Source organism: Canis aureus, chromosome 15, assembly GCF_053574225.1.
Source record: "Canis aureus isolate CA01 chromosome 15, VMU_Caureus_v.1.0, whole genome shotgun sequence".
Lineage (NCBI taxonomy): Eukaryota > Metazoa > Chordata > Mammalia > Carnivora > Canidae > Canis > Canis aureus.
Window position 1 is genome coordinate 37,743,938 of NC_135625.1, and position 22,905 is coordinate 37,766,842.

Genomic DNA, 22,905 nt, shown 5'->3' on the forward strand with positions numbered 1-22,905 from the left:
ACTTACTTTGTTTTTGAGTTTACTATCAGTGCTTAGAACTACATAGAAATACATACTCAAGAAGGAGAAAAATATAGTTGTTTATTTGTATCCTCTTGGTCCTAGGAGACTTTATCAATAATAGTATATTCAGAGCATAGCCATATTTCTCTTGGGCTTAAGATGAACCACTAGGATAGAACTAAGTGACAGGAAGAAATGTAAATGTAACATGTTTTAGAAGTAATAGTTAAAATCACAGTTTTTGAGTCTGTGATGGGTAAGAATATCAATTAATACTCTCAGAAAAACAAGGGACAGTTACCTCACCCAGCCTTACTCCTTTCCCTCATCTTTCTTGTCCATAACTAAAAAATGATTAAATAACAAAATAAGAGCTTTCACACTCAAAGTCAATAATTAACTCTGTTAGGGAGTCCATTTGAAATCATCACAAAAGTAATTGGTCTCCTTGTGTTAATCAGTCAGATTATATCTATGATATCTAAAATAAAAATCTATGTCATTGTGTAAAACCCACCAGTGTTTTCCTTTTGCATTAAAACTAGAAGTATAAGATCATTTGCATGGTGTACAGGCTTTCCTAACACATGTTCCTACCAGATGCCACCTCTTGATTGTTAATTTTGCTCCTTTATGAAAAAAGTACAAAGACTAGAAGTTCCTCTCTCAAGTTTTTACATCTCCCACCATAACCAGGCCCCGACAAAATGATAAATAAACTTAGTATGTCCTTGTGCTTTCTTTCCTCCCAGAGTCCACTTGAGATATTTTTCCTATCACCTAGGTTCACTTGTTCTACAATGAAGTCCTCACTGTTAGCTGTCAGTTTGAAACAGTGACAAGGGAATAAAGGAATCATAGACTGTTAGAGCCAGAAAAGAAATTTGAGCCTATCAGGCTCTCATTTTCAGATGAGGTTACTGAAGTCTAGAGTGCTAATGACAGCTAGTAGCAAAGTTAAGATTAGAAATTGTGTTCTCCAACTCCAGTACCCACATGGCATCTGTTAAATGATGCAGTCACATATGACCCAGTGTGACAGCAGAGCTAAGTGCGCTCCTACTAATTTTACTAAGTCAAAAGGATTTAGTATTTAGCGTTGTTCTATTCTAGACCACCAATCTGTCTGAGCACATCTGTATTAGTTTTCGCAATATTAAACATCCCACTTTCTGCTAATAAAGTTCTGAATTTCCCATCTGCTGTTGTTTCACTTATTCAATCAATGTATAACAAATGCCTATCCCAAAGTGCAATAGGTACTGAAAATGCAAGAATACATTGCACACTTCCTATTCTGAGATAGCTCGGAAGAAGACAAAGCCAGGAGATGTCTTAGATAAGTTTGGAGCTGTGGAGGTAAGTAATTGAAATAATCCATGCCTGTTAGAATCAACTTTATTGTTTATTTTTTCAATGGAAAAGATAAAAAATAGAAATAGATAAGATAGATAGAAAATAGAAATAGAAATAGAAATAGAAAAGATGTGGTCTTATGTGAAGAATGAGGGGCTAGCTGGAGGCTTGAGGAAAGAGGAGGATCTATCTGTTTTTGAAGAATGAAAAGGGGCACCATAGAGATGAATTAAAGCATTACCAAGCAAAGCTGTGCTCTCTTCACTGAAACTGAATTAAAAAAAAAAAAAAAGAATACTGTCATTGTGAAGTCCATTATATTGATATTGTAAGTCCAAGTGCATTGCCAAGGAAGTCCAATGTACAGTCATGTAACAAAAGAATCATTTCAAAGCTTGAGAGAGTGCATTGAAATGTTTAGTCATGAGTTCCAAGCAGATGAGAGAGGAAATGGAATTGAGAAGCTTTATCAGGAAGTAGGAGAAAAAGGATTCAGGGTCTGAAATCAATAGAAGCTTCAAGGAAAGAATCCGTCAGAATTGAGAAAGGGGTGTGGTAGGAAGATAGATAATTGTTGTCTAAGAGAGGACAATTTTAGAAGTTGGAGATGATGGTAAATTACGGTTCTCAGAAAGGCTCATTGAGACAGAGTAATGGTGAAATACATTAAGAAGAAGAATTCATGGAACTGTACAATGGAAAACTGAATAGGCCATTAATGTGACCTGGACACACACACTCAGAGCATTAAGAGCACAATGAGTGACCTGGATGTTGACAGATGTCAATACAGAAGACAGGAAGAACATGTACTTATCCATGTCCCCTCCTGAGCACTGCAATTTGAGGTAATAAGAGCTACATTTTAGTAATAGATGAGTAAGTAAATAAACAATGTATTTTAAGGTACCAAGGTACCAACAATGGTTACAAACACAAAGCAAGGTAGTGAAATTAAGAATGTCTGGGTGAGGGACACATCAGAAAAGGTACAATTATAAGGAGGGGACATTTGATCTGATGTATGAGAAGCCAGCCATGCTTGGAGCTGGGGAAAAACACTTTAGGCAGAGGTAAAAAAAAAAAAAAAAAAAAAAAAATGTGTACAAAATCCCTGAGGCAGGAAAGAGTCTGATCTGTTTCAGAAAGAAGACCAGCATGACGAAAATAGAATGAACTAGGCAGAGACTGTTGGAGATAAGGAGGTAAGGTTTGAGAAGTGAGGACCAGAACTTTGAGGACATGATTATCCATGATAATGAATTTACATGCCATTCTATGTACAACCGGAAGGCATTAGTGGCTTCTAGGGAACAGGGGTGACTCTGAAGCAAAAGTGAAAAATCATAGTCCCAAATGGTAGGCAAAAGGCAAGAGAGTGCTATGCCTTTTGGCTGGTCCCATGGTATTAAGGGAGGGAGAAGGGGAAGAAGTGGGGGAACATAAGAGAATTGGAAGTCAAGGTAAGTTTCCCATAACATTCTTGGATGTAGAGAAGGTCAAAAAATCAGCAATGATCATAGGAAACAAACAGGAAACAAAAGGAAATGCTGACTTTCTAGAGTTCCATTTTTCCACACAGAACAGCAAGGGGCAAGGGTCAGGTGGAAGCAGTGCAGCAAAAGGGAAATCATCTCACTGCTGAGGAGCCCCAAATAGAAGATTCCTGCTAGGGGCAGGGCTAGGAGTAGAAAGATACTGAACCAAAGTGGAAAAAAGTGTCACAGTGAAGGTCCTGGGCTAAGGATACAGATATGTGTATAACTTGGGCTGGGCCAGGCCTGGTGGTGGGCCAGGGACCAGTCCTTGACTATACATCCTTCCGGACAACTACAGGTCATTCGCTATGTGCCAAGTCTGGATTGGAGAGGGACGCTCCCCCCAACAAGGACTGACAGACCAACCCTCATTGGGCCTCCAACATCACACAGATGATTTTTGCCTGGACTGGACTCCTCAGAAACAAATCTATTTAGTTAAGATGGAAAAACAAATCTGGCCCAGGAGAGTGAGAGGAAGAAAGGAATTACCTAATGATATGTTGATATGATGGGATCTCTGAAATGTACCTTTCTGGGGGAGAAAAGAGGGCTATATTTGTGTCAAGTTTAAGGGTCTGCTGTGTGTGGGAGTTGGGCTTCCTGTGACAGCCCCATTAAACTTCCAGCTTTGAAGGAAGGGACTTCTTCATTTTTGGTGCCCTGGCATTAGCCCAGTTCATGATCAATTCACACACATGAACCAATGAATTATGTGACTTTAGCCTCTGAAATGTTGCTCTACAGAGCAATCTTTTTAGTGGAATTAACAGGGTAAACTCAAATGCCTTCAAGCCTCAGACAGGGAGGTAAAGTCAATGCGCAAATCGGCTAAGTCTAAGACGTATGAGGGTGGGAGGAATGGTGAGCAGTAGCATCCATGAGCTGCCTACGGCATTTTAATTCAATAAAAGCAGTGATAACAATATTGTGCAAGCAAAAGAAGATGGTTTTGCTTATCATTCCAATCTAGAGGTTGCCACTACAGAACTCATTGCCCTAAGGTACGGAGAACTGCAGAAAAATAAATATTTGCTAAAATCCCCCCATACACTAAGCTTTTCTTCTATCCATTAACTTCTCATTCATCCATTCCCTCATTTATTCACTCAAAAGCTCTTTTTTTTTTTTTTTTGAATGCCTATCAAGTATCATTGGAAGTGCTGGGGATGCCACCATACACCAAATAGACAAAAATCTCTGCCCTCACATTGGTTAGATTCTAGAAACTTGAGACTGGCAACTAACAAAACCAATGGTAGACTACATTAGATGATTACAAGAAGAGTGGAGAAAATACAGCACGGAAGGGTAGATTGGGAATGTGAGGCAGGTGAGATAGGAAGGATTTTTATTTTAAACATAATTGTTGGTAAATAAGTCACTGAGGGGTAGGTAAGTTCAGAGTAAAGGCCAGAGGTGAGGGGGCAAAGCTACAAGACTGCCCAGGAAAAGATGCACCAGACAGAAGGAAGGATGAGTGTGCAGTGTTTGAAGATGGAAGAGTGAAGGGCATGGCTGAGCATCTCCTGAGCAGCAGGAGAAAGGCCAGTGTAAGGGAAACTGAGGCAGGGAGGGGTAGAGGAACAGCAGATGAAGTTGGAGAGGCTGAAAGACAACAGATCAGGTGTGGCTTTGTGGGCTGTTGTAAGTAACTTGGCTTTAATCTAGGAGAGATGGGAAGTGCTGACAGGTTTTAGGCAGCAACAGATGATGAGATCTGATCTATGTCTTTTTTTTAATATTTTATTTATTTATTCATGAGAGACATACAGAGAGGCAGAGACACAGGCAGAGGGAGAACCAGGCTCCTCATGGGCAGCCGGATGCAGGACTCCATCCCAGGACCCCGGGATCATGACCTGAGCCAAAGGCAGGCACTCAACCACTGAGCCACCCAGGCATCCCTGACCTATGTTTTAATGGACTTATTCTGGTTGGGGATGATAGATGGCTGAGGATAAAAGCAGTAGCAGAAAGGTGGATGAAGAAGCTATGGAAACAATCCATGCAAGAGAAGAGGGTGGTTTGGACAGTGGTAAAAGTGACAAGAACTAGTCAGATTTGGGATATATATTGAAGGTAGAATTGACAAGATTTGATGACAGATTAGATGTGGACTATATAAATAAAAGGAGGGAAGTCGAGACAAATCTTAGCTGTGTGTGTGTGTGTGTGTGTGTGTGTGTGTGTGTGTTCTTAATAATATTGCTGTTTGGCATTAACCCAGAACAGGAAGATCTAGGTGGAGCAAGTTTGTGAAGGAAGATAGGTAAGGCAATCTGCTTAGCACATTTTTGGTTTGAGTACACGTACACAAGGCCTTCTATTACAGGATGCTTCTGCAGTGATGTGGCCACGTCTTTGGAACTGTAGCCTGTAGCAGCCAAAAACCAAAAGCCAAAATTATTCATTTTGTCTTATGTTCTGGAGCTACTCACCAATAGCATAATTTTCTTCCAAATCCTCTATTCCAGCTCATTCTATTCTAACTGCCTCTCTATGGCAGATGCAAAAGGCTAATTGTTGTCAAACAAATCTGATGCTTATACCTTGACATTGTTTATGATATGACTTTTACTAAGAACTTTCCCATATATACAGGGTAAATTTGTTCTCTGTAATGTTCATATGTACTGAACATAGAAGGGAAGATATGATGACTTTTGTCCCTTACCTCTACCACCTTTCCTTCCTGCCTAAGAGAACAACTATATAAGATGACATATGCTACATTCGAGGACATAGATGATGCTTTGGTGTTTGTAGGCACAGTGCAATATCTACAGATTTAAGAATAATGGATACTACATTTATTTTTGCTTTTCAGAATATTACTACCCTCTGGATAGCAGAATGTGGTGAGGTAAAAAAAAACACATTCTGGATAAGAAATCAGAAGACATGGATTCTGGGGCTGACTCTGTGATGCTGCACAAAAGATTTCGCAGCTTGGGTCATGACTGCAAAAGGGAGAAGAAAGAATTAGACAAATTTTAAGATCCTTCAGCCTTAATTATCTGGAAAGAGGCTAGAGTATGACTGTCCCAAAGGTAACCAACCTATGCATTTTAACAAGGGACCCATGGAGCCAGAACCCCCATGTGTGTGTCATAAAGCAGTGGCCACCATGTGGTGCCAACATAGGAAACATTTTGGAACCTAAGTGTGCTATTTTTTACTTTTGTCAAATTTAATCACAGAGGCTTCCACTTCATCTACTCACTGTTGTGGCTGGCTCTCCTTCTGTTTCTTCTAGATGCTTGCTCTTGGTTAAGATCAGGTGGAGGTCTTTGTCTGGCCTATTCCAGAATCCTGGCAGCTGCCAAAGACTTCCCAGAGAAGATGACTCTGCTTACTCTCACCGCCGGAAAAATGGCCGTGGAAATGTTTCTTGGTCAGCAAGAGTGCCTTGTTATCTATCTGGAATGATCTGCTTTCTTACTTGTCCTGCTCAAAAAAAAAAAAAAATCCAAACCCCAAACCCCAAAACCTGCTGTCCAGAAGGAATCCGGTGAATTCATTCAGCCTCAAGCATCACAATGATCACCAAAAATAACTAGACAGGAATTTCCTGTCTCCTAGCTATGTTTGGGAATCAACTGCCTCCATTGCAGAGAAGAGTCTGGGCTGTGGGTGAAGCCCACCGGGATGGCAAATAGAAGAGTGAAAATGTTGGGCATGAGGAGACTGTGCTAGGGTACAGCCCATCAAAGCCATAATGCCTCGTATCACACTTGAGCGTGTTTCAAAACTTGGATATGTATATCCTTTCACTTCCTAGTTCCCCAAACTGTGCTAACAAGGATAGGTAGAGAGCCTACCTCATCATTTTTACAGATGAAGAACTGAAGCCACAGGCTTTAACCTAAGAGTAGTCTGGTTAGGGTATATGAGGTAATGTGCACCAACAAACTCTTAAATCCAAGCACTTCAACAAATCAACATTTCACCCTCATGTGGGATCCAGTGCATGTGCTGGCCGTGCAAGGGATCCAGTATCTGTCACGTGGCTGTGCCCTTCTCCAGATGCTTCCACAATATCTACCTCATTCAGCCGGTACACAGGGAAAGAGACAGTTCATTTTTATGAGCCAGGAATGGAAATGACCAATATCACTTCTACTTGCATTCCATTCATCAGCACTCTGTTCTATGGCCACATTTAATGGCAAAGGGGCTGGCAAATGTAGCACAGCTTGTGTCCATGAGACAAAATGAGAGCAGTTTCTGCAAGTGCAGAGCAGTCTCTGCCACAGTCAGTGACATATGACAGGACAATGCCACCACTTGGGTGCTATTTACATTGGACTACTTCACTTTTGCGGGTGGGCACCCTTAGCTCCAGTTTCAGATTTAGTTTGTTCCTCAGCATAGGCAGTGTCCCTAGGAGAGAGGGCATAGTCACAAATTCCATTTATTTCACCGTCCACCAAGTCATTCTAAAAGTCACACATTCTCTCAGAGGATTTCAGAAACAGCCAGATAACAGAGAAGCAAAATGAGCTTTGACCATATCTGGGAATTTGAATTCTGACAGGGACACCTCAATGCCATGAGTTTGTCATTACTCTATTAAATTTTGTGATAATAATTTAACACAAATTCTAGCAAGGTATTTTGCCCAGTTCTGTGATTTGTAGATAGCAGCTCGAGCAGGTGAGAGGGGGGAAAGTCCCCTTTTGCCATTTCAATCCCAATAGCCACTTGCTGATAGGGATGTGGAGGAGAGCCCACAAATGTATCCCCCGAGCACCTGGTTCGCTGCGTGTTTCACCTTGCCTGGATTCCACACTTCTTGTGCTCTTCCCAAAGTAGAGTGTTTCCTGCCTGTGTTCTCTGCTTTCCTGTTTCACACCTCATGCAGGTGTGTGTAATTTTACCCAAGATTTCTCTAAACAGAACAGAAATTTCTCCTAATTTGTGACTTGGCCAACTTTTGGTTCCTCCCCCACCCCCCACTGGCTTTTAAGGAGGTCTGGGACTCAAAGAATGAAAACAGGGTATATGGATGAGAGGCAGGATACCCAGCCATGGGGGGGCGGGGGTCACATGCATCTTTTAAATATTTTTCAGGAGGAACCAAATTGTATTTCCCAATGGTGAGGACCATCTTAATTTTCACTAGCTTTGGGCAACTGGGTAAGAAACTATCTGCAAAGCCTGATAAAATTTAAGTTATTTAGGGGATCCCTGGGTGGCTCAGTGGTTTAGTGCCTGCCTTCGCCCCAGGGCGTGATCCTGGAGTCCTGGGATCAAGTCCGGTGTCGGGCTCCCTGCATGGAGCCTTCTTCTCCCTCTGCCTGTGTCTCAGCCTCTCTCTCTCTCTCACTTTCTCTCTCTGTCTCTCATGAATAAATAAATAAAATCTTTTTAAAAAATTTAAGTTATTTGGCCACATGTGTGTGCATGCACGCACTGCAGAGCCCTGAGTCCTGTGCTGGCAGTCGTTCTGTCAGAGAAGTAAAGGGAGAGACAACATTTTCCTCTGTCACCATGTGCACACAAAAGGAGTCTCCATCTGCTCTTGGGACTCTTCTTTACGGGGGTCTGTCAGGCTGTTTCAGTTTTGACTGACTTAAATGACATTATTCTTTTTTTTAATGATTATTAAAAACAACAGCATTCTCAAATCCTTTTCATTATTTTTTCATAAGTTCTAGAATGCAGTCTTCTTGTTGCTGCAGTGTCTGACATCAAAATAACATTTACCCTGAAGCTTTCATCAAATTTTCAGAACATCTTTATTATTTTTAACCCATCGCCAGGGACACCTCCTCTAGTTTGCCATGTTGGGGCAGTACTTCTAAGTGGGGTGGGTTTACCATTTACACTTTCACCCAAGATTGGGACATTCTGCTGGACACAGGCAGATTAAAGAACCAACCTTGACTCTGTGGGATTTAAAGTAAAACAATGTTTTTTCTTGCCTGTTGTCCTTTCCTAACTGGCTAAAAACAGATTAGTGAAGCAAATGTGTCTTTAGTCATCTTGCCTCAGCCATGCTAAGAGCCCATCAAGGTGTCTTCAAATTGCTCACCCTTGTTTGCACAACACGTTTCCCAATTCTCTTTAACTTAGTCCATCCTTTCCCTAAAGTGTCATCCATTTACTCATTTTCATTCATTAATTCATTTCCATTAGTTCATTCATTCATTCACAGGCATTTAACTGAAAGCCCTCTATATGCTGGGCATGTTTCTTTGCATGAGGGATATAAATCTCCCTATCATCCCTAAATTTCAAGATCTGAAAGTCTAGTGACAGAAAAGATAAACTCTGAAACAATTTTGTACAAGGTGTCAAGAACTCACCTTGATACCTTGAGAGAGCACAGAGCACAGAGGCCAGTACAGCTAACTCTCCCTGGTTGTCTGAAATAGGCATTCTAGGGTGGAGACAACTGTGCCAGGTACATAAAGACCAATAGGAAAAGCAGAAGAGGACACCCAGATGAGGCATGCATATGGTTGTATACAGAGAGGGTAAAGTACTCAGGGGAAAAAAATCTAAAATTCCATCTTCTAAAAAATCCCACTCCACATAATACATTTTCTTTAATACAGACCAGTGGTTCTTAATATTATTTTACAGCCTTGACATACCAAGAGATACCATGTACTGTCATCAGTAAAAGTAACTCTGTGATTTGAAGCATATCAGAGTGAATGTGCATCTCTGCAGGGAGAAGAATCATGGTGTATAGTTCAGGAAAATCCCCAGGAGTGACTTCGATGTACTTTGGTGAAGAATCATAGACACAGATGCTCCTAGGCAAGAGTGACCAATATGTCTTATCTTTCCTTAGTAAAATTTATACTACAAAAAACTGTGATAACATAGAAATAAAAATTTCAAAACAGTAAAAGGAGAAACCTTTTCAAGAGGGAGAGGAAGAGGGATAGATGGATTTTTATAGTATTTAAAATACACCCCTATAAATAAACAATGTCATTGAAGTTTCTATGAATAGTTATTTTTTTTAAAAAAATTACCTCCAAAGCTCTTCTGTTGGATAGGAGAATGGTTCTTAAAAATTGTGGCATGGACAACGGGGATTAGAAATCTCTTAAGGTAAATTATTATAATTCTAATAAAATAATGGATAAGGTAGAAACAATATTCCAGAGGATTTGGCTTGGTATCATTCTCACTTGAAGTAAAGATTCTCTCTCATTAGCTTCAAGTCAGTATAGAAAAAAAATCACATCTGCCCCAGGAGATTCATTACCATATGGAAGAGTTGGGGCAGAGGGAACAGTCAGAGTAGGATGGATAAAGATGTTCCAAAATATGAAGGTCTCTGGAACAGTCCTTTTTTATGTTGTCTCGTAGCACGATGAGTGTAGGAGCTACAAAGTGATCAAACGGTAAATTTAGAACCAATAAAAAGGAGACACTTCACAGGGCATGTAGCTTGCTTGTGGGAATTTCTGACATGGAAGGTCAAGGAATTAAATACTGGAGTTGGATTTATACTAGAGCTGACTGTTTTTATGGCCAATACAACATTTATTGGTATGCTAGGATAAAGTTAATCAAGTCTTGTGCTTCATGGTGGGGAAGCAAAGATTACCTCTTGAGAGTAAGGAAGGGATCTCTCCCCCAACACCACAGTACACACACTCACACAATCATTTAGTTTTCTCTCCTCACAGAGGTTATTAGAAGTTCAGGTAAGATGTGATGAGACCACGGACTCAAGAAAAAATGGATATCACTGTGAAGTTGTCACATTTTCTGGGGTTTACTGTGCAAGCTTATATATATATTTATACTATAAATACTATAAATAAAAATATATATAAAAACAAATTTACATACATATTTAAACAATTTTTCACGAGGCAGAATATAAACCTTTAATTCTATCCTTAATTCTTTGTGGACAATATCCCAAGTTCTCTGATTCCTTTTTCTTCTTTAAATTTGGCTTTCATAAATTGTAGGGGTGAGGATTAAGCAAAGATTTAGAATCTATTATTCTTTTTTTAGGAAAAGATTTCATTTATTCATGAGAGACACACAGAGGCAGAGACATAGGCAGAGGGAGAAGCAGTCTCCCTGTAAGGAACCCAATGTGGGACTCGATTCCAGGACCATGGGATCACGATGTGAGCCAAAGGCAGATGTTCAGCCACTGAGCCACTCAGGTGCCCAGAATCTATTATTCTTGAAGTGTATTCTATAGTCTAGTTCTCAATTGTTAATGATCATTTTAGTATTTACTATTTTTTTTTTCTAAAGTAAGCTCTATGCCCAATGTGAGGCTTGAACTCATGACCCTGAGGTCAAGAGTTGCATGCTCTACTGACTGAACCAGTTGGGCATCCCTTTTAATGACCAAACTCAGAAGTAGAGGACATATTAGTGTGATGTCAAGCTGACAATCAGCAATACCTATAGGTCCCCATTTGGGGAAAGCAATTTATAGTTGTGACTTTCACAAAGAGATTAAAATGTATCATCAAATGGTTAATTACTGATTAGTCTGAGACCAATGTTTCAGAGCTTGAGTTAACTAGATTAGAGACAGTGGAAGAAGGTTAAAGAGGTATAGGGCAGCCCCTAATGAACAGGTTAATGTCATGAAAAAATAACCAGGGTTCAAATCCTGGCTCTGCTAATTAGTCTCCGTGTGACCTTGACCGATCATTTACCTTCACTTGACCACAGCATTTTTCTCTATAAATTGGGGATAGTGAAAGCTAACTTGCAGTGTTGTGCTAAAGATTAGACTTAATGAAGGTTTCTTAATAGGTGCAGTTTTGTCTCCAAGGGAGGATTTGATATTGTCTGGAGACATTCTTGAGTGTCACTAACTGGGGAAGGAGGTACAACCAGCATCTGATGGGTAGAATCAAGGGAAGGTACTAAACATAATACAATGTGCAGGACAGCCTCCTACCCACTGTACCAAAGAATTAGCTAGCCAAATGTCAATGAAACTGTTTGAGAAAGCCTGGACTTAATCCGTATCTAGTGACTAGAATCGTATTTGGTGGGGAAAAAAGAATGTTGACTGTAATATAGGTGGAATTGTGTTTTCTTAAATTTATATATTGAAGCCCTAGCCCCTTGTACCCTTGAATGTAACTCTATTTGAAGATAACGTCTTTAAAGAGGTGACAAAATTAAAATGAGGTCTTTAGGGTAGCCCCTGACCTGATATGACCAGAGATTAGAACAGAGAGTAGTCACCAGGGGCATTTGTTCACAAAGAACAAACATGTGAAGACATAATGTGAGACTGGCCATCTGCAGGCCATGGAGAGAGGCTGTGGAGAGAGGGCTCAGAAGAAACCAACCCTATCGACACTTTGTTGTTAGACTTCTAGCCTTTAGAACCATAAGAAAATTGAGTCTATTTTGCTATGGCAGGTAGCCCCCTTAGACAAACACACTAACAACTATTATTATTATTATTATTATTATTATTATTATTAGGTAAGTACTGGTTTTGAAAGAAAAAAATTACCACAAAACTCAGAAGTAGAATACTAACTCCAAATTTATATTCCAATAGCTTGTAGCCCTGTAAGAAAATGAGTACCTTGAGATAGTAAGCACAAATTAAAAAATAGAAATGCCTAGCCCATGGATGTGACAAACCTTACCATGAGCAGGGATGCCAGCAGTAAGACTTTACCCTCACAGAATCTATACATGTCATTCTGAATAGTTACTTATATTACTTGGGCCCAAACTGACCAGCATCCCACATTGTGAAGCTTATAGCTAAGTGTCTGCTGATGTCACAGAATCCTGAGTGAAATCTGCATAGGGCCCAAAGCCAGCAAATAAATATTCTTTTTAAAAGCTGATTTTCTGGTCCCACACTGTGTGGGGCCCCTTCTGAAGTGCCTGGCTGGGCATCTACTGAGTCTGAGGATTCTTTGTGTGTGGCCATTGTAAAGCTTCCCCACCACCATCAAAACCAGACCCTTTCGTGCTCTTATCCCTAGCTCATACCTTCATATAAAATGGTAAGGTCTTGTTCCTCTGATGATGAGAAGCCTAGAAAGACACCAAGACAAAGAGTGTTTCCCCTGAGGCCTAGAACAAAAGTTGCTTGATCAATGTTTCCCTGAGCACTCCCTTCAGATCTTCTCTTGACTCACTCCTTTTTTTTTTTAAAGATTTTATTTATTTATTCATAAGAGACATAGAGAGAGAAGCAGAGTAATAGGCAGAGGGGAAAGTAGGCTTGCTGCAGGAAGCCCAATGTGAGACTCCATCCGGGGACTCTGGGATCCCGCCCTGATCTCAAGGCGGATGCTCAACTACTGAGCCACCCAGAGTCCCAACTCATTCTTTTTGAAAGTTAATCTCAGACATCAGGTATAAGGGAAGGGGGGGAGACGTCCTAACAATGAGTGAACATTAGGTGATGTGTTTGAGGATGAAGCATTGCTGCTGTCACCATGTGCTTGTACTCAATTAGAAGGAAATGATCATTACATTAAACCATGGTTCAGGAGGAGAGCATAATACTCATACAGATCTCACTCCCATTTACTGGAGACGATGAATAGAGACCATTAGGGGCAATACAAAGGCTAACTATACAGAAATGTATGAGAAGTTAAAAAGGCATCACTTTTGGTAGGCACACAGAACATTCATATTCATATTGAAAGTAGACTCTTTTTAAAAAGTTTGGAAAAGGCAGAAATTTGTTCTTGGAGGGACAGCCTAGCTTGGAAGGTGGACTGAATTTCAGCCCCAGAAATCTCCTCCAGGTGTCCTTGTGCAGTGAATCAGAATGCTGGAATAGTTTATATCCAAGGTTGCTTACGACTGTAGCATTATTGGTTTATTATTGAAGAAACTGAGGTCTAGAGAAGTAAAATGATGTACCGACTTGAACAACTAATTAGTCATGCAAAGGCCTTGGGATGCAAGTGATCTGATTGCCAAGACATGGCTCTTTCCACTCTACCATATGAGGAAAGCACTTACCTTGGAGGATCTTCCCAAGGAGAATGAAGAGATAAGAAACCACCAGAATTACACATCCATTCTAGAACATTCATTCTCTTTGTTTTCATCCTCCTAATTATATTTCCCTTTCTCTTGGACCCTCATGTGCCCCCACTCCTCGACTCTAGTGTATTCATGAAGATTGGATTACAGCCAGGAAATATTTTCAAGACAAAGTGTAAATTACCATCTAGGTTTTATTTAAGACTAAAATATTTAGTTCCAGTCTTTACCAAATCTAGCAACTCTAAAATTTTCTTTTAATAAAAAAACCACTAATAAATTATATAGAAGCAATAACAAGATTGAATGAGATTTTTTAAAAGAGATAGATGAATGAGATGCTAGAATTGGACAACAGATTTTGATAATTATGAAAATAGATAAATATATCAAGTAGGAATTTTAAAAAAGGGAAACATTTCAGGTCACATACACAAATCCTGGTCCAAAGCTGGTCTCCTTATTATTTATGATCTTGGACAAACTACTGAGTCTGTCTAAACCTTGGTTTCTTCAACACTAAAATAAGAAAATTATATTTAGCTAACTGAGTTCTTGCAAAAATTGGTGAAAATTTATGTAAGTCACTTAGCATGGTCAAAGGTACAATATCATACCATGTTTCATTATTGAACGTTGCTTTATTGTGCTTTGCAGATATTGTGTTTTTTATAAATTGAAGGTTCGTGGCAACCATTCATTGAACAAGTTTATGGAAGTTATTTTTTTCAACAGCATTTACTCACTTTGTGTCTGTTATATTTTGGTAATTCTTGCAATATTTCCAACTTTTTCATTACTATTATTTTTATTCTGGTGATCTGTGATCAGTGATTACAACTCACCGAAAGTTCTGATGATGGTTAGCATTTTTTAGCCATAGAATACTTTTTAATTAAGGTATACATGCTTTTATATGTATTGTATACATACTGTATACATATTTATACTATTGCACACTTAATAAAGTACATTATAAGATACATATAAATTTTATATGCACTGGGAAACCAAAAAATTCATTCAACACTCACTTTATTGTGATATTCACCTTATTGCAGTGGTTGGGAACCAAACCCACAATATCTGAGATGTGCCCATATTAAGTAGTGAGGTCAATTGCAAAACTGGCCCCTTTTTGTGTCTACTCCTTTTCAAAGTAACTTTTCAGCAACTTTTATCAATCCATGGAGTCTAATTCCCTACTGGAGGAATGGAGCTTCATCCTGTGACTTGCTTTGGGTTAATAAAAACTGCACCGTTCTGAGTCAAAGCCTTCTCTTTTTTCTCTTGAACCCTTGTGACCACATATAAACATACCTGGGCTAGCCTCCTGGAAGATGAAAGCAACGTCACTCAGTTGTCAGCATCCTTCTAGCCAATAGCCAGACAACCCCAGCAGCAGTGCTGCCTAGCTGGCATGCATTTGACTGCACAGAAAGCCACGTGATAAAGCAGCTTCAATTTCCAACCTGGGCATGTGAACCAAGAAAATGCATGTTGCTTTAAACCACTGCATTTCAGGAGTATCTATTATTCTGCAATAATAAACCAGTCCAGGTAGTATTTTTATTAGAGTGTGTAAGTCATCAAGGATATTACTGTAAATTTAAGCAACTTCAGGCTTCCTAAATTTCTTATACATACAAAAGAGATCTGCAGAGTTTTCTTTCCCAGAGTACAGCAGCATCCTCATGCAAAATTTTTAATTTGGCTCTGAAAACATTGGTTTTGTCCAAAACATCAGGAAGAAATTTTAGTACATGACTACGGCAAAGAGCAGGTACAAATGATAACAAAATAGACCAGAAGCTCATGTTTTCTTGCAAAAACAGTTCTTTTAAAAAGAATTTTAAATAGGGTCTGAAGGAGTAGGGAATTTTTTTTAGCATTCAGATATTAGTTACATGCTCACATTCTCTCTCTCTCCCTCTCTCACTCTCTCTCTCTCTCACACACACACATACACACACACACTCTCTCTATCTTTCTCTCTCCCTTGCAACAGCTTTTCCAAGGGCAATAAGTAGATGATTGTACTCTTTACCCTTCTCCAGAAAACAGTATCAGCCTCAGGCCACCCATTGTCCCAAAAATGTTTCTTGTTTGGTCCTCCTGTCAGGAACCAGCTCATTTCTACCACCCCATGTCTTCAGATACATTCTGACAGGGTATAGCTTGGCCCCCGTCTCAGAATGAGGCTCCACGTGGAAGCTGTGCTGGGGTCCCCATGCCAGATGTCTACCTAATGGGCAAACTGGGTATGGTTTGCAAACAGACAGAGGATGGGGACTCTTGAAGACAGTTTGCTTTGGCTCTCGCTGGGAACCAAGGGTCCAGACATCACACAGGATTGAAAAATCAGGTCACATGTGATGGGAACTTGAACAGAAGCAACTGTTGCTTTTTATATCTGTGTTTATAGATTTTTTTTCTGTAGAAATAGCTTTTCAAGAGCAGCAGGCATGAGGAAGTTTGGCAGAAGAGAAAGTTTCTTATTTCTTTTCAGCAAATTGCTCTTGGATAGATCTTTGGCTGGGTGCCAGACCAAAGGCACCTGTCCATTTCACCTTTGGTTTTGATAGAGAAATTGAGTTATGGAAGACCATGTGGCACTCTATATCATTTCAAACTCAAATCCAAGTAATCCATATGAGAGAAATCAAAGAGAACAATTTTTCTCCCGTTATACTGCCTCATCATGATGTCACTAAAATAATTATATTTATTAGGAGGGGGCAAAATAGAAAAGATCAGGGAATCAAAACATTTTAGGCATTGACTAGGTCTTAAACATCGTAGCATTTTATAGGGAGAGAAACTGAGGTCCAAAGAGTTGAAACTATCAGGCAAATATCTTCCTTTGGAAAAGCAGGTGAATTTAGAGATCTGGGGTTGGACAAAGTTAATTATGCAAATTGGAACACAGCAGATTAATTTCTCAACTAATTTCTTGGAGGAATTGGCAAATGCATATCCTGAGTTGCAGAAATAACATCTCAATTTTCTCTCCTTACCAACTTTTTATTTCAAGCAATACCCGAGGATTCTAAATATTCAAGATCTAATTCTAAGTTAACTAATAGTCTGTGAATTGTTGGAGCCAAACCTCCACCCAGGAAAGTGAATTCTACGTGTGTGTGTGAATTCTACGTGTGTGTGCGTGTGTGTGTGTGTGTGTGACTAGTCTCTGCTCTCAGGCTCCAACGGTGAATATCTTCAATTATTAGAAAGATGAACTAATCTACAATGTCTAATATTACCCTTTCTCAAAAAGCTCCACAAGGCTATGTGGTAATCCTCTTGAAAATTCAAGAATGAGTGCAGAATGGCTGCAGATCAGGACTTTTCCCAGGACCAATCATCATAGTGGAGTACGGGGTCCATGTGATCCTGACTTTACCTACGTCTCCAGCCTTACTTCTTGCCACGGTAATGCAGCAACACTGGCCTTGCCTCAGTTCCCGAGTCTGGCACACTTGCTATGTCTGCAACCTAAAAAACTCTCCCCCATCCATGCATCAGGAGACTGGCTTCTTCTCAGTCTTCAGGTGGCGGCTTGTATACCTCCTCCTCAAGGGTGGCTTTCTCAGGTAGCCCCATCTAAATCTTCCCTAATATGTCCTCCCATAGCAATCTGCTATTTTGTTTTTCAGCCCTGAAAACAATAGGTTCTCAACCAGGAGTGAATCTGTCCTCCAGGATTTATTTGGCAGTACCTGGAGATATTTTTCTTAGGAGGGGAGGGCTGACTACTGGCGTCTAGTGGGTAGAAGTGGGACAAGTAACTAAACACCCTACACTGCACAATACAGCCCACACAACAAAGTATTTTCTGACCCAGTGTGAGATTTTGAAACCCTGACTGTTGAAAAGAGGTTATGGAGAGACTGGGACCTCTGGTTGACTTGAAAGCTGGCTTAGGAGAATCAGAGGCTCCTCCCTTGCCACCTGTCCTTGGGCTATAGGCTCTGCCCACCATTTTCTCAGTCAGAGCCATTTTCAAGGAGCCATTTTCATTTTCTCTCATTGCCTTGAGAGAGCAATATGTTGTTCAGACCATCTGACAGTAGACGTGACCAAAACCCATTAGTGTATCCACATAAACTTAAGGTTCTGTCTGGCACTGGTGGAGATCCCCTCGGCTTGTGGCCACCCAACACGAGCCTTGGAGGTGAGTTCCCTCACTTCTGAAATCTGTCACCCACTGATCTGGATGAGCCTGACTTTATCTTCAGTGTCCTGGCTCTAGGGCCTGGGGGACCAGCTTCAGATATCATCCAGCAGCTCCGGGGGTCGGCAGACCAACAACAGGTGAGCCACCTTGGAGACTAGAGAGCACAGAAATTGGCTTTGGGAATGAGGCATCTGCAGGGGAAATCAGGGGGTGGCCCATGTGTTATATGCTTATGGATCACCACATGAGTACGGAACCCCCGAAAATGCCAGCTGACCTAATGTACTTGTTTGAGGAACCATACAGAACACTGCTGCAAAGAAAAGAGCGTAGGACATGGTCAGTAAAAAACTGAATCAAAGTGTGATCCAGCCACATTTAAAGACAAAGCTATGGCTGACAGCCTTTTGAGGCAAAAATAGGAAAAGGCCATAGAGAAGAGATATATTTCTTGTGCAGGTGTCTTGGCGTTTCACTGCATCTGTATCTTTGGGGTAAATCCCCAGCAATGCAATTGCTGGGTCATAGGGTAGCTCTATTTTTAACTTTTTGAGGAACCACTACAGTTTTCCAGAGTGGCTGCACCAGTTCACATTCCCACCAGCAGTGCAAGAGGGTTCTCCTTTCTCCACATCCTCCCTAACATTTGTGGTTTCCTGTCTTGTTCATTTTCACTATTTTCACTGGTGTGTCAGGTGGTATTTCATTGTGGTTTTGATTTATATTTCCCTGATGGCAAGTGATGCAGAGCATTTCCTCATGTGCTTGTTGGCCTTGTCTATGTCTTCCTCTGTGAGATTTCTGTTCATGTCTTTTGCCCATTTCATGATTGGATTGTTTGTTTCTTTGCTGTTGAGTTTAATAAGTTCTCTATGGATCTTGGATATTAGCCCTTTATCTGATATGTCATCTTCTCCCATTATGTAGGCTGTCTTTTAGTTTTGTTAACTGCTTCTTTTGCTGTGCAGAAGTTTTTATCTTGGTTAAGTCCCAATAATTCATTTTTGCTTTTGTTTCTCTTGCCTTCATAGATGTATTTTGCAAGAAGTTGCTGTGGTCAAGTTCAAAAAGGATGTTGCCTGTGTTGTCCTCTAGGATTTTTGATGGATTCTTGTCTCACATTTAGATCTTTCATCCATCAGTAGTGTTTTTATTCAGGGATATATTAAGGCAGTTGTACATTTTTGAGGGTTAGTTTAGTAGAACTAGATAATACAATTTACAGACCCACTTAAGTGGGCAAATATAAACTGCCCAGTATCACAACACTCTAAAAAGCAAGTGAGGATGCCACCATTTAAACCATCCATGTGGCAAACCCCTCCTCTTTCTTCTGGGCACTTCATATGCTAAGTAGGACATGTGATTCCAAAAGTAGGAAAAAATGAGAATGAACTAATATGATTCCATAATTTCTTTCCTTTCCTTGAATTTAAAAAATATGTTAAGGAAAGTTCTAATAGTTTCTTCCTATACACCAGGCAGTTATCTTCCACAATCCAGGAGGTATATATACCCTTTCTGAGGGTCAGTAACTCAGAGGACAGACAAGATGACCAGGCTACCCTTTGACCAAGAGCTCTGATAAAGCACCTCCCTGGGGCTGATATGGAATGCCTTCATGTGAAGTATATCTAATTTCAGATCTAAGGGGAAGGAACATGACCTCTTTCTTTTTCAGACTGTGGAATCTGACCCCAAAGGAGCTCAGATAATACCCCTTAAATGAATGAATGTATAATGAGCAGTCAGAGAGAAAGGGCATCATGACACAGCCTCATAAATGATAAAGGGGAAAAACTTTCTCATGTGAGGTTAGCAAAATCTAGTGTGATGATCCTTGGACTTCAGACACAAGCTGAAGTTATCTGTAGCCAGCAACTTCTGAGGCCCAAGAAGTATATACCTCCCAATTAAAAAAAAAAAAAAAATATATATATATATATATACACACACAAATAGGTGTAGGAAGGGACAATAAAGAAGCCACATAGCTTTTTGTTTTTTGCTTTGTTTTATTTATATCCACCTCTCCCTGCCTGTATATATGACTTCCATAAGTCTCTTATACCATCTCATATAGTAAATGAGGAAAAAATTTAAAAATGATTAATGTCTTTATGAACTGCAAGAGCTCTGATTTAACAAAAACAACAGAAAAAAAAAATTCCAGTAGCCCGATTATTTCCAGTAAATCCTGGCTCCAGAATATTTTTGTTTCTAGAGTTCTTTGTGTCTTCTTAATTAAGATAAAACAATGAACTGATAGTTAAGTTCCTGTTCACCTTGAGACTAAATTTACCAATGAACATTCAAATCCTGCTTCTGAGATTAACATTTTTGGGAAAGATGGGCCAGTGAGGCAGGTGCAAGTATTTTGAATGGACCAGGCCAGGGCCAGGAACACCACAAGAACAGAGCCTCAAATAATAAAATGGAACTATTATGGTTGGCATAATCACATTCTTTTTTTTTTTTTCCACACAGTATCTTGACATTTTGGCCTTCTCTTTTTAAAAGTTGCACCAAAAATCTAGCACAATCATGCTGTAGTCGAGAGGGATTACTATTTTCCATCTACCCCCAGCCACGTCCACCTTAAAGGAAACATATGACCTTTTAAGCAATCTCTCCAAGGGTCAGCATGGAGAAGGAGGATTATGCAGCTGCTCCATTTCACCTTTGCCCATTGCTACCCTCAAATAAGCCTCTTTTCCTTGATGTAAGAGCCTGGTGTAAAGAGTGCTCAATAAGACAGGCCAACATTGATGAGATCGGGCAGAAGGAAATAAGTAATCCCTCTGTCTTCTCTCTAATCCAAGGCCAATAGGGGATTATACAAACTTAAATATATTAGCATTTTAAGTATCCTAATAATGCCCCCCTCTACACTTTGTTTGCAAATACTTAATTTCTGCCCTTCACTCAAGACTCAAGGTACAGAATTCTTTCCTATATGTTAAGCCAGAATTTCCTTGGCCTAGAGGACCTACCATATGAAGGCCCTGTCATGATGCCCCTTCAGGGCTGCTGCACACCTGTCATCCTGACAGAGGCAACTGCCACTTAGTACCAGAACGGACCTGTCATGGAACCGGTGATGTCCCTCTGACGCTATGCTTCTGTATAGGAATTGCTCATTATCTGTGTATGTTTCACATTCTGATGGGAAATTGTGTCAAGTTGGCAACACCTGTGTTATGCACAAAAGACTTAGAGTCTTGATCAATGAAGTATCCACAGATGCTCTGAAATTCCATACTCAGTGGGTGATTCCTTTTATCCTCCACAAATAGAAATTGTCAAACACAAGATCATTAAAATATATAAAAGATTTGATTTGGTGAACTACCACCTGGAGGAATCAGAATATGTGTTTGGGAGGTGGGGAGCAGGGAAAGTATGAGGTAGAAATTCTTAAATGTAAGAAAATGACAGCAATTTCTGTCTTAACCTCTTCAGCTCTGGTTGCTAAGTTACCATGACATACCACTGTGTGTGCTTTTCAGTTTTTGGTCTTGGGCCTGACAGTTTGATTAATTCTCTGGAGTGCAAAATCTGCACACTGAATATTTAAAAATTACACACGCATGCACACACACACACACACACACCCACTCACCGAGAACCCCATTATTGCTTCTGATTTATAAAATTGGTTTTATAATTAAATTGACATATGTAGGTAGCAACCTAAAACGATGCTTCATTTTGGGGAGAGAAAATCCTCTATGATGTGATGTTTCTTGAACTCTTCCTTTAACTGAACCTAATAGCAGGCATTTTTCCCTTTTTAATGTGTGCATTTAACCCTTGACTTCATGCCTAAGAAAAGTGGAAAAATAAGACAAGTGTTATTTAACAGTTGTCACTGCTTTTCCTTCTTCTGTAGGTCTTACTTGCTGTGTGATTGAGTTCAAAGGTGCCTATAAATATTTCCATAAGCCAGATGACTAGTGAGCTGTGGGTTTTGTCAGATGTATCTTAAGGAGAAAATGTCAGTATCTGCTAGCCAGACCAGCCGTGGCTCAAAATCCCAGAGCACTGCGTTGAAGATAATGCAATAAACATTTTTTTTTAAGTACACCAGAAAATGGCTTCCAAGCTATGCTGTTGTCTTCCTTTCAGCATTTGGTGCAGTTAAAGGCAATATTGCATTCCTCTCCCAGTCTGTGTGCACTTTTTTTTTAAAACAAAAGTGACAACTTAAAAATCCTTATCTCTAAAACAAAACGAGTTTTTAAACACTGATATGAAAGGATTCATAGCAGCAGGTATACAATACTTGAGTAAATACGAGCAAAGCTATTCCAGATGCTAACTAGAATTTACCTTTTACTACCACTGCTGCCTTGTTATCTAAAATCTGGCATCTGACCTCCAGAGAACAGCTACAGAAGTTAGAATCTAGGGCTTTGTTGATCAGTTAGTGTAGTCCTTGACTTTGTCATCTGCTTTTGCAGTGCAGAATTGGGACTGGGTTGCTCTTCTGAGCAAGAAAGGGTTAGTAAAATCTGGAATTGTTCTAGAATACTGTAAACTTACCTGTCTCCATTTTCATTCTTCCCACTACAACAGCTAATGTTTCCCTTCTGTTATCAAAACGCAGTTCCTCGTTTGCATGCTGGATCCCATTCCTTCTCAACTTCCCAGGGACAGATCACTTCTCCTTGATTTGCATCACTCATCTCTTTCCCCTCTATAAGATCATTTTGATTAGTGGATAAACATGCTCTAGAACCTCCCATCTTTTAAAAACCTTCTTTGATTTGCTGTCCTTGAGGTTGTGCCCCATTTTTTTGGCCCCTTCAAAGATCTTGAAATAGATATCTACACATGCTATGT

At 40.0% G+C, this 22,905-nt stretch overlaps 1 protein-coding gene across 1 annotated transcript in view; it reads right to left on the reverse strand.

Annotated features, from left to right (window-relative positions):
- The window catches only part of LOC144284159 (uncharacterized), a 48,026-nt gene extending 26,332 nt beyond the window's left edge, over positions 1-21,694 (reverse strand). Inside the window, exons 1-4 of the mRNA XM_077848495.1 lie at positions 21,683-21,694; positions 13,860-13,920; positions 12,870-12,914; positions 10,129-10,249 (exon numbers count right to left, since the gene is read on the reverse strand). Of these exons, the coding sequence (XP_077704621.1) occupies positions 10,129-10,249; positions 12,870-12,914; positions 13,860-13,920; positions 21,683-21,694 (239 nt within the window). The remainder of the gene's footprint in view (positions 1-10,128; positions 10,250-12,869; positions 12,915-13,859; positions 13,921-21,682) is intronic.
- Positions 21,695-22,905: the final 1,211 nt, after the last annotated feature.